This window comes from Cynocephalus volans, chromosome 3 (genome assembly GCF_027409185.1).
Source record: "Cynocephalus volans isolate mCynVol1 chromosome 3, mCynVol1.pri, whole genome shotgun sequence".
Lineage (NCBI taxonomy): Eukaryota > Metazoa > Chordata > Mammalia > Dermoptera > Cynocephalidae > Cynocephalus > Cynocephalus volans.
The window spans coordinates 64,091,070-64,104,273 of record NC_084462.1 but is presented as its reverse complement, the minus strand read 5'-3'; the positions used below and the strand labels follow the sequence as shown (position 1 = coordinate 64,104,273).

Sequence of the window (13,204 nt, the reverse complement as noted above, 5' to 3'; positions counted from 1 at the left end):
ATATGGTGTTAGGTAAGGGTCCAATTTTGTTCTTCTGCATGTGGATATCCAGTTTTCTCAACACCATTTATTGAAGAGACTGTCCTTTCCTCATTGTGTGTTCTCAGCACCTTTGGTGAAAATTAGTTCATGGTAAATGCTTGGATTTATTTCTGGGCTCTGTTCTGTCCCATTGGTGTGTATGTTTGTTTTAATGCCAGTACCATGTTGTTTTGATTACTGTAGATTTGTAGTATATTTTGAAATGAGGTAGTGTGATGTCTTCAGTTTTGTTCTTTTGTGCTCAAGGTTATTTGGCTATTTGGGGTCTTTTGTGGCTCCATAAAAATTGTAGATTTCTGTGAAAAATGTCATTGGAATTTCTGTAGGAATTACAATGAATCTGTAGATCGTTTTGGGTAGTATAGATATTTTAATTATGTTAATTCTTCTAGTGCATGAACATGGGCTATCTATTTATTTATGTTGTCTTCACTTTGTTTCATCAGTGTTTTATAGTTTTTAGTGCACACATATTTCAGGTTTTTGGTTAGATTTATTTCTAATTTTTTTTTTTTACTGTTTTTGATGCTACTGTAGATGGGATTATTTTCTTGATTTCTTTTTTGGATAGATAGTTCATTATCAGTGTATAGAAATGCTACTGATTTTTTAAATGTTGATTTCATGTACTGCAACTTTACTGAATATGTTTGTTAGTTGTAACAATTTTTTGGTGGAGTCTTTAGGGTTTTCTGTATATGATTATGTCATTGGCAAACAGACAATAATTACTTCTTCCTTTCCAATTTGAATATCTTTTATTTATTTTTCTTGACTAATTGCTCTGGCTAGGACTTCCAGTATTATATTGAATACAGTTGGTGAGAGTGAACATCCTTGTCTTGTTCTTGATCTGAGAGGAAAAGCTTTTAGTTTTTCACTGTTGAGTATGATGTTAGCCTTGGGCTTGGCATATGTGACCTTTATTATGTTGAGGTATATTTCTTCTGTACCTAACTTGTTGAGTTTTTATCATGTAGGAATGTTGGATTTTGTCAGATGCTTTTTCTGCATTTATGAGATGATCATATGATTTTTATTCTTCATTATGTTAATGTGGTGTATCACATTTATTAATTTGCATATGTTGAACCATTCTTGCATCCCAGTGATAAATCCTATTTGATCATGGTGTGTGATCCTTTTAATATGCTGTTGAATTTGCTTTGCTAGTATTTTATTGAGGATTTTTACATCCATGTTCATCAGAAATATTGACCTGTAATTTTCTTTTCTTACAGTGGCCATGTCTATCTTCAATATCAGCCCTTACAAAATGAGTTTGGAAGTGTTTCCTCCTCTTCAGTTTTTGGGAAGAGTTTGAGAAGGATTGGCATTAATTCTCCTTTAAGTGTTTGGTAGCATTCACTAGTGAAGCCATCATGTCCTGGGCTTTTCTTTGTTGAGAGTTTTTTGATTACTGACTCAGTCTCCTTGTTATTTATCTGGTCAGATTTTCTATTCATGATTCAACCTTGGTAGGTTTATGTTTCTAGGAATTTATCCTAAGTTATTGAATTTGTTGATGTACAGTTGTTGCTGGTAGACTTTTATGATTCTTTGTATTTCTCTGGTATCAGTTGTCATGTCTCCTCTTTCATTTATAATTTCATTTATTTGAACCTTCTCTCTTTTTTTCCTTAGTCTAGCTAAATGTTTTTCAGTTTTATTTACCTTTTCAAAAAATGATCTTTTTTATTGTTTCTCTAGTCTTTATTTCACTTATTTCTGCTGTGTTCTTTATTATTTCCTTCTTTCTGCTAACTTTGGGCTTAGTTTGTTCTTTTTCTGGTTTCTTGAGGTGTAAAGTTAGGTTGTTTATTTGAGATTTCCTTTCTTAATGTAGGTGTTGATTGCTCTAAACTTCCCTCTTAGAACTGCTTTTGCTGCATCCTGTAAGTTTTGGTATGTTATATTTCCATTTTCATTTGTCTCAAGATATTTCTTGATTTCCCTTTTGATTTCTTCTTTGACCCATTGATTGTTCAGGAGTGTGTTATTTAAGTTTTGGAAATTTTTCAATTTTCTTCCTCTTACTGATTTCTAATATCAACCTAAATAACAAACAATGAGAGAGTCTTCAATGATAATGTGTTTATTTGGGAGTGCACAAGGGATATGTGGACTATGGGTACCATAGGCATATCCAGAGTGGTTGAGGCAAGGGGAAGGTTTTAAAGACAAAAGAGAGAAGTACATATGGTGGAGTTTGGATGTGTTGTCCCCGCCAAAACTCATGCGGAAATCTGATCCCCAATGTGGCAGTGCTGGAAGCTGTTTGAGTCATGGGGGTGGATCCCTCATGAATGGATTAATGCTCTCCCTGGGGGAAGAGGGGTAGTGAGTGAGTTCTTGCTCAGTTAGTTCCCATGAGAGCTGGTAGTTTAAAAGACCCTGGCAACTCCTCTCTCTTGCTTCCTCTCACTATGTGATCTGCTTGTACCACTGCCTGCCTGCTGTTTTCTACCATGAGTAGAAGCAGCCTGAGGCCCACATCAGATGTTGCTGTCCAGAATCATGAGCCAAATAAACCTCTTTTCTTTATATATTACCCAGTCTCAGGTATTTCTGTTATAGCAACACAAATAGACTAATACAACATATAATTTATTTTGAGACAAAGAGCTGGTTACAAGTGCTTATTGCAGGAGATGACATCAGTTCATTAGTGGAGACAGTGTGTCATGCAAATGTTCCTGTGTACCTGGCTAGTTGTCCTTGTGTCTCATGTAGTAAGCTGCAGTTTGGAAAGTCCTTGGCAAAAGTTTTGTTACAGATGTATGTAGGTAAGAGTCTTTCGAAGAGTCTTTGTAATATTTCTTATCATAGGCATGTGTGCATGAGGAATCTCTTTTATAACCTTCTGGCTTTATTTATTTTTGTTAGGGTTTGATACAAGTGACTCCATTTTGATACTCCCAACTTTCACACTAGTTTCATGCCATTGTGGTCAGAAAAGATACTTGATGTCATTTAAATCTTCTTGAATTTATTAAGACTTGTTTTGTGGCCTAACATATGATCTATTCTAGAGAATGTTCTATGTGTGCTGGAAAATAATGTGTATTCTGCTGCTTTTGGATGGAATGTTCTGCATATGTCTGTTGGGACCATTTTATCTATATTATTATTCATGTCCACTATTTCCTTGTTGATTTTATGTCTGGATGATCTATCCCTTGTTGAAAGTGGGGGTATTGAAGTCCCCTACTAATATTGTATTGCCATCTATTTTTCCCTTCAGTTCTGTTAAAGTTTACTCTATATATTTAGGTACTCTGATGTTGGGTGCTTATATATTTACATTTGTTATATCCTCTTGATTAACTGATTTCTTTATTATTATGTAATGACCTTCTTTGTTGTGACAGTTTTTGACTTAAAGTCTATTTTTTTCTGGTAAAATTATAGCCATGCCTGCTCTCTTTTGGTTACCATTTGTGTGGAACATCTTTTTCCATCCCTTCACTTTCAGCTATGTGTGTCTTTAAAGCTAAAGTGAGTCTCTTGTAGCAGCATATAGCTGGATCTTGTTTTTTTATCCATTTGGCCATTTTGTGTCTTCTGATTGGAAAATTTAATCCATTTACATTCAAAGCAGTTATTGATAAGTAAGGATTTACTACTACCATTTTAATTGTTTTCTGTTTTGTAATTCCTTTGTTCTATTCTTCCTTTTTTGCTGCCTTCCTTTGTGATATGATGATTTTTTTTTTTTTTTTTTGTATGTGTGGTTTTCTTAAGGCTTACATAAAATATCTTATAGTAACAGGCTGTTTTAGGATGATCACAACTTAACTTTGACCACATGTGAAAACTCTACATTGTAACTTCTCACCCCAGTTTTTAAAGTTATAGTTACTTTTAATACTATTATCTTTTGACTTTTATACAGAGTTAAAAGTGATTTTTGCACCACCATTACAGTATTAGAGTACACTGTATTTGGCTATATTCTTACCTTTACCTTTAGTGAGTTTTATTTTCATATGTTTACATGTTGTTAGTGTTCTTTCATTTCAACTTGAAGAACACTCATTAGCATTTCTTGTACGGTAAGTCTTGTGGTGATGAACTTCCACAGCTTTTGTTTGTCTGGGAGGGTTGCATTTTAGATAGGTTGCTTGGGAAGTCCTCAATAAGAAAGTGACATTTGAACAAAGATGGAGTTAATTGTGAGTGTTCCAGATGGAGGTTTAAGAAGTATAAAGCCCTGAGGCTAGAGTGTGTCTGGCATGTTTGGGAACATAAAGAGGCCAGTGTGACTGGAGTGGAATGAGCACTGAGGAGTAGAGGGATAGAAAGCTAGAAAATTTAGTGTGTGGTAGGCTACTGTGAGGACTTTGGCTCTTACTCTGAGTGAGATAGAGAGGCATCAGGGGTTTGTGAACAGAGGCACTGCATTTTAAAAGATATAACAGCTTTACTGAGATATAACTTTGGACTGTACAATCCACCCATTTAAAAATGGTTTTTAGTATATTCAGAGTTGTACAGTCATCACCATAATGAATTTTAGAACATTTTTTTTTGAGATTTATTTGCATTTATTTATTTATTTTTAATTGTACATATATGTGGAGTACTGTGTGTTATTTCAACTCATGCATATATTGCACAGTAATTCATTTTGAGTGGATAGCATAGCTTTGTACTCTATAGTCCAACAGTTCTCACCCTCATCCGCCCTACCCTCCAGTCTCTGGTCGCTGGTAAACATTATTCTACTCTATTTCTATGAGAACTTTTTTTTTTTTTTTACCTTCCATATATGAGTGAGTAATATCATGCACTTTACGGGTAATGGTCTTTCTGTGTCAGACTTACCTCACTTAACATGATGTTCTCTAGTTCCATCCATGTTGCTGCAAGTGAAAGGATTTCACTTTTTATAGCTGAATACTATTCTATTTTGTATATATAGCACAATTTTGTTTTGTAGAATTTTAGAACATTTTTATCACCCCCCCCCCCAAAAAAAACCCTCCATACTCATTAGCAGTCATTCCCATTACCCCCTAACCTCCCAGCCTTGGGCAACCACTAATATACTTGTTGACTCTATGGATTTGACTGTTCTGGACATTTCACATAAATGGAATCATACAGTGTGTGGTCTTTTGTAACTGGCTTCTTTCCGATAGCATAATGTTTTCAAAGTTCATCTACATCGTAGCATGTATCAGCACTCTATTCCCTTTTATGGCTGAATAATATTCCATTGTATAGATATACCACATTTTATTTATCTATTCATCAGTTAATGGACATTGAATTGTTTCTACTTTTTGGCTGTTATGAATAATGCTGCTCTGAACATTTGTATATAAGTTTTTGTGTGGATATATGTTTGTATTTGAGGTGCTGCATTTTAAAGGAACAAATTCACTTCACAAAGGGTAAATGACCTAGATTCTTGTCCCAGAAGAAGGTTTGGTTTTAGTTTCTGGTTTCTTTTCTTTTTCAATAGCTCTTTTTACAGGGTTAGGTCATTTTTTCCTAGCAATTTCTCTGTCCCTTTGTGTTCTATATAGTTTTTCTGCTTTGTATTTCTTTGAGTAAAAGTTTGGCCACATTAAATAGGTTGCCTGAAAGGTAGGGTCTCGTCTATGTAAAACCAATGTAATTGGTAATTAGGATATTCTGATAACATTTCAGTTTATGAAAATTCTTAAGGAGAGGTTACACAGATTTTTCCATACTGAGTTGGGGCTCCTTAGTGAGTCAATTCAGTGAAAACAGCATATAAAAAATGAAATAGAATAGAGAGGAAAATATTAGAGTACATCTCATTCAATAGGAATAGACATTACTTCATGAAACTTTTGTTTCAGTTAAACATGTATGTGTGAAGTGGGTCGAGATATAAAATGTGTGTGTGTTTGTGAGTTTTAGTAAAAAAAAATTTGATGCTTCTGGGTTAGGATATCCTGGACTTTTTATGTAATTAACAGTGTTTCTTTTCCATTTTATTTTTATTTTTTGCAGAGCATTGTCAGCTTGGAGTGTTTAAAGAATGCTATATCATATCTAAACAGGCAATCTGAAGGAATGCTTTTTTTGTTTAATGAGGAACTTGTGGATATGAGATTTGTAACTTTTATGAGTAAATATGATTTTCTGATAATGTTATGACTAAGAGAATATATATTTTTTATTGTAGGAGTCACACCCCATGGGATCATGCAGTAAATAATCTTGGCATAAAAGAGAAAGAATGATGGTAAGTGATCAAGCCTCCTTCAAGACTAGCCTTTGTTTTGGCCTCTCTCCTTCTTCCTATTTTTCATTTATCATCTGTTTAAATGTAATATTTGTTTCATACAAGATACTCTATGGAGCACATTGTTGTAAAGCAAAGTAATAAAGTCAATAGCTGTGAATGTACTGTACAACCTGAGAGCCCATCGCCATTGCTACTTCCCAGGATTGCTCCTAATACTTGTTGGATCTAGAGCAAGAATACAAATGGAAGCCAGCTTTTTCTTTTTTTTTTATGTCTTAATATTAAAAAGTTACAAATAAATCCATATTAACAGTCTGAGCTGCTTTTCTGCCCAGGGCCCAGCCATCTCTTAAAGGAGCCATGCTCTCCCTGAGCCAGGCAGGGCAGAAGTTGGGCCAGGGTAGTTCCTGAATCTAGGGACTGATGTGGTGAAACTCTCCAGAGAGCCAAGGCAAACAGGTTCTCATTCCCCGCCCTTTACTTTTCTAACTCAAGATTTTCAGGCAGTTCTAAGTATCTACTTAAACTACTGAAACAGAGGAGGAGGATGGAATGCAGTTATATGGGGAGCCTAGTCTGCCTAGAAACCTCCTTTGGGAAATTTGGATGGCCAATCTTAAACAATAGCAGATATTCTTACTCTCACAGAGGTTGTGTTTTGCCCCCTTTCTTTTCCTCCCTTCACTGAATTGGGGACCCAATTCAGTTTGTGAGTCCCTCTCTGTTAATTCCTGTTCACTCAGTTACTGAATAACTTTGGGTTTTGATATTTTTTATATGTAGAACCTTCTAAAGTGTGGGGTTCAGGGCAGAGCCCCTTCTGGATATAAGGGCAGGAGCGCATCTCCCTGTGCTCTTTTCTTATCTCATCCCTCCACACTCCATACTCTCCCTTAGTTCTGAGGTTTTAATTTTTCATATTTGAGGGCTTTTTGATTGTAAATTCTGTTTTTGTTTGTCTGAAGTTGTATTTTTTTCCCTGTCCTAATTTTGAAGGATGGTCTTGCTGGGCATAGAAGTCTAGGTTGACAGATTTTTCTGTCTGTATCTTGAAAAAAATTATTCCCCTGTTCTCAGCTCTTTTTGGTTTTTAGGGATTTTTCTTTTTTATTTAATTTCATTTTAATATTATATACAACATTAACGTGGTTCAAAACCCAACCTATAAAACAGTATTCATTTAGATAAGTTTTTCTTCTCTTCTTCCCTTGTGGATAATAATTTTTTTTTCAATTATTTTTATTGTGCTAACATGACATGCATAACATGCATAATATGACATTTACCATCATAACCATTTTTAAGTGTATAGTTCAGTGGTATTAAGTATATTCATATTGTTATGCAGCCTTCACTACTGTCCATTTCCAGAACTTTTGAAGCTCTATGTCCATTAAACAATAACTCCCCATTTCCCCTTACCCTCAATCCCTGCACCATTCTGCTTTCTATCCCTATGATTTTGACTACATACCTCACAGAAGTGAAATCATACAGTATTTGTCTTTGTGACTGGCTTATTTCACTTAACATAATGTCTTCAAGATTCATCCATGTTATAGCATATGTCAGAATTTCCTTTCTTTTTAAGGGTGAATAATATTATTTTGGGTGTATATAGCAAATTTTTTTTATCCATTCAATAATGCTGATATGTACATGTGTATATGAATATTTCTTTAAGACCCTGTTTTCAATCTTCTGGGTATATATTGAGAAGTGGAATTGCTGGGTCATACTGTAAATCTGTTTTCAATTTTTTGAGGAATTACCATAGTGTTTAACATAGATGCTGTACCATTTTACATTCCCGCCAACAGCACACAGGTTCCATTTTCTCCACATCCTTGCCAACTTTTGTTATTTTCTGTTTTTTTGGTAGTAATCCTCCAATGGGTGTTGTGGGAAATCATTTTTATTAGTGTTTATGGAAATACAATTAAAATATTATAAAATATTATAAAAATATAAAATGTTATTAGTGTTTGATTTATCCTTTATTGTTTATATTTTCAAAAAGAAACATATTTTTTTCTTGAACCCAAAGATAGCATATTTTAATACCTTGGGGTTTTTTTTTTTTCAACTTAGCAATGTATCCTAGAGTATTAGAGATCTTCAGTCCTTTTTATAGCTGCATATTGCCTGTTGATCTTTAAATAGCTCTAGTAGGCAAGGTGTAGTAAAGCATTGCTTATCTGCCAATTGTGACTCTAAGGAATGTGGCCCAAAACCTGAAAGTAAAAGAAAAATGCCTATGATCATTGACAACAGATAGTCCACACACTGAAAGTATATTTACTGTACTTGTAGAATTTTTGAGTTCCTTATTCAGAGCCATAATAGTACATTTCCTGTGATTTCTAGCAAATAAGAATTGACAGCTAATAGCTTGATAGGGAAGAAGAGAAAAAAATTAAGAATTGCGCTTTTGTGTTCTGCTTAATCATTAGGAAGTAAAGAACTCAAAAAGTCTTTAAAAACACTTTGGTCTAGGCCCATTTATTTTAGGATAACTATTCTTTGTATTTCCATAGCTTCTGAGGGCATAGTGATATTATAATATCGTATGATAGTTGGTGTTCATAGTGGTGACCTGAAGTTATCAAAAAAGAGTTAGTTGCTTTATAGCCACTGTTTCAGAGACCAGGGAAGTATGATTCAGAGTTTTATTCAAAATAGTAAAAACAAAAAGAATTTGTGCTTAGCAGGGCAAATTTTAGTTACTGATTTATGTTGAACATCTCATTTCCCAATGATGTTCATTTATTCATGATTTCTCTATCATGCCAATTGTTCATTTGTTCATGATGTATTTATTTAGGTGACAGGCACTGTGCTGGACAGTGGGAATAAAGGTGAACAAAACCCAGTCCTTCAGAAACTTACTGTTTAGTGGGAAGACAGAGTAAACACATTATATATGATTTAAAATATAATTGTGATATATACTAGTTACAAAGGAGTGCAAGTTGGTTTGAGTATATAAGAGGGGTCCTGGTGTATTCTCAGGGTTGAGGAAATCTTATACTGAGAAAGTGGCATTGAAGTTGGGACTTGAAAGATCATTAGGCCTTGGCTGGGCTAAGAGGAACACTATCTTAGGATGCTTTTAGTAGCCGGTAGAGTTGGCTTCAGACAAGAGTTGATCCAGTGGCTCAACGATGGCACCAAGTTTTTGATTGCTTTTCTTTGATTTACTCTGTTTTCTGTTCTGTTGCCATTGTTTTAAGACTCTATGTTCCCTAGTTGGTTAGCAGTAGTTTCCAGAGCTGTAAAGTTCATGGAAAAATAGAATTGAAAGAGAATAGTGAGTCTTTCCATGAACTTTTTGAAGTACCCTCATATATTGTCTAATATATGGCCTGAGGGAAAGAGTTCTTTTTCTAACATTCCAGGAAAAGATCTGAGATTCAATGAGTTTTGATTACCTTAGATCACATGCTTACCCCTGGATCCGTTATGACTAGGAGAGTGGAACATGCTGATTGGCTTAAGCAAAGTCATGTGCTGCATCCTGGAGTTAGGGATGAAATGTTCTTATCTAAAACCACATGGAACCCCAAAAGAAACTGGGCTATTAAGAAAGGAAGATGTGGAAAATGAATGCTAGGGAGGAAGCCAATAAATGTGCATTTTAGAGGAGTAGAACATTCCGTATAGAAGAAAGAATTCTGTATAAGTTCCCTGAATTAATTAGGAAGGAGCTTGGTGCCTAGGGGAAACTGAATGAAAGTCAGTGCTGTTGGAGCATGGTAAATGGGACAACAGTATTAGACGATGAGGCTGGAGAGGTAGACTGAGGCCAGGTTATGTATTGGTAGGTAATACTAGATTTCCAAAGCAGTCATACCCATTTAGTTTCCTGTTGGCAGTACATGAAAGGAGTTGCCCCAAATCCTCACCAACACTCAGTAAAGTATTTATTTATTATTTAAATTTTATAATTCTGATGGCTTATTCTGAGTACCTTTTCATGTGGTAATTGGCCATTTAGATATTTTTTGTGAAGTGCCTACTCAAGTTTCCTGCTCATTTTTCTATTGACCCAGTGGACATTCTTTTGACCTAAGGTCTTTCTTTTTTATGATTAGAGCTTTTTGTGGCCTCGTTAAGAAATATTTCTCTATCTGAAGATCACAAAAGTATTCCCCTTCATCATTATTTTTGGTAACTTTTATTTTGCTATAACTTCAAATTTAAGAAAGGTTGCAAGAGAAGTACAAAGAATCCTTTCACCAGATTTACCAGCTCCTAATTTTGCCCCTTTTGCTTTATCATATTCTCTCTTTCTGTAAGTATAAAACATTCACGCAACTATAAATACACACACATGAATCTATATGCACATATATACCTACCACACACACACACATGCATGCACACACATGAACATATATGCATATTACTGTTTTTCCTGAACTATTTGAGAGTATTTGAAGCCAACATACTCCTTTATCCCTAAATACTTCAGTGTGTATTTCCTAAGAACAAGGACATTCTCTTACATGACCATAATTTAATTATCAAAATCTGTAAATTTAACATTGATACAATACTATTATGTAATCCACATTAGATGTTCAAAGTTTGTCACTATCTTAATAATGTCTCTTATAGTTATTTTTTCTTGATCCATTTAGCGGTCAGGTCTCTTTGGTCTTCTTTAATCTGGAGCAATTCCTTAGCTTTTCTTTATCTTTCCTGACTTTGCCATTTTTGAAGAGTATGAATGTACAACTTCTATTTTGAAAAATGTCCCTCAATTTGGGTGATCTTTCCTCATGATTAGATTCAGGTTTTGCGCTTTTGGCAGAATATCACATGAATGGTGACGTGTCCTTCTCAGTGTATCATATCAGGAGGCATATGATGTGAATTTGTCCTGCTGTTGGTCATGTTAACGTTGATCACTTGGTTAATATAATGTATTGTCAGGCTTTTCTGCCTTAAAGTTTCTGTTTTCTCATTTGAGATTGATAAGTAATTTGTGGAGAAATACTTTGAGGCTATGTAAATATACTGTACCTCATCAAACTGTCACTCATTAGTTTTAGAATCCATTGATGATAACATTTATTAGTTAAAGATCTACTGTGAAGAAAAGATCTATATTATTCTCAATTATTTATCTGTCTGTCTGGACTCTTCAGTCTTTTATTTAATGTTGTAATCTATTACTATCAGTATTTATTTTTAAGCTCAAATTGTCCCACATTTTGCCAAAGGAAGCTCCTTCAAGCTGGCTTTTATGTCTTTTTGATATGTCTCTATTATTCTTTGGGCATTTCTATATTTTCTAGTGTAACAAGCTGCTCCAGGTTTATCTTGTACTTTCTTTGTCTTATTCTTTTTCTTACCTTATTATACAGTCTACGACCTGCAGTACAAAGTTGAATAGAAGTGGTGATGGTAGGCATCCTTGTCTCTTTCGATATTATACCATTAAATACAATGTTTGCTGTAGTTTGCTAAGAATTTTTTTTATCATCGATGGGTGTTGAATTTTATTACATGCTTTCTTTTCATCTGTTGAGATGAACATAAGGGTTTTCTTCTTTATTCTGTTAATATGGGAAATTACATTTATTGATTTGAAAATGTTAAACCAGCCTTGCATACCTGAAATAAACTCAATTTGGTTGTATGTCTTATCTGGATTCTATTTGCAAGTATGTATGTGCATATGTATATTTATATATGATTTTAACATTTTTACTCTTGAAACATATAGAACTGTAATTTACCTTTCTTGCATTCGTCTTATTAGGTTCTGATATCAGAGTTATGCAGTCCTCATAAAATGAGTTGGGAAATGTTTTTTTTTTTATTCTCTAGAAGAGTTTAATGTAATTTGTTACTTAAATGATTAGGAGAATTCACCAGTGAAACCCACCTGGGCCTGGATTTTCTTTTGTTGGAATCAATTTCTTCAAAGACTATTGAGACTTATTCACTGTGTCCCATATCTTTCTTATTTTCTGTTTTGTATTTTTATATTCTTTTTTTTCTCTGTGCTTTCATGTACATATTTTCTATTGTCATATTTTCCAGTTCAGTAATTCTTTCTTCTATATCTAATTTGTGGTTAAACTCACTCACTGAGCTCTTAACTTCAATAATATTTTATTTCCCTTCTAGAATATCCATTTGAATCTCATTTTCTCCTTTTTTAAAATCTTCAAAATTTGTATTTTTAACAAAAAATGCATTTTATAGCTTTTAAGCAATCAAGAAATCTATGAAATATTTTGCTCACAAAAATGCAAATTGTAGTAGGTAAGGCTAACATCTCTTTGGATTAGGTAATTGATCACTAATCCCCATCCTCATTCCCATTCCATCATCCCACTGTTCCTGAGGTAATTGTGTTATCAGTGTTTGTTTTGATTGTCTTCATTTTTAGTTAGTTTTTTAATGGATATTTTCAAACATTTCTATGTGGCAGTTATTTACTCTTAGCACTTTGAAGGTATTATTTTTATTGACTTCTTGCACTTATTAGTTCTGATAGGAAGTCACTTGTCAGTTTTATTGTGACTACTATGAAGGTGTTTTTGACTATAAGTAATGTTTTCTTTGTCAGCATTTTTTACAATAATATCTAATATTTGTTTTTTCACTTTATCTTACTGTTTAAAAATTTTATACTAAAAAATTTTAAATTTTATGTAAAAAAAAATGGAAACATTTTATTCATATTGCCTCTTAATTCTGTGGTATGATCTCTTTTGTTAGTTTTGGGAAGTTCTCAGCCTTTATATTATATTCCATTTTTGTTTTAGTTTTTTGTTGTTGGTCTTTTGTTTTTTGTTTTCTTTTCTTCAGACTGGCGTTTTTGCTCCTGTGTTTGACTTTTTCTTTTATTTCCTGTGTCTCTTGTGCTGTTTTCAGTTTTTTATTTTCAAATTTTTTTTGGTATTTTAGTGTAATCTA

The 13,204-nt window shown here is 33.8% G+C and overlaps 1 protein-coding gene across 5 annotated transcripts in view; it reads left to right on the top strand.

The window, feature by feature from the left end:
* Nucleotides 1-13,204, top strand: part of SCAPER (S-phase cyclin A associated protein in the ER) — a 491,674-nt gene that overhangs the window by 14,550 nt on the left and 463,920 nt on the right. For all 5 annotated transcript variants that reach the window (XM_063090894.1, XM_063090891.1, XM_063090893.1 and 2 more), the window contains exon 2: nucleotides 6,206-6,265. In XM_063090894.1, the coding sequence (XP_062946964.1) occupies nucleotides 6,260-6,265 (6 nt within the window). In that variant the 5' untranslated portion in view covers nucleotides 6,206-6,259. The remainder of the gene's footprint in view (nucleotides 1-6,205; nucleotides 6,266-13,204) is intronic.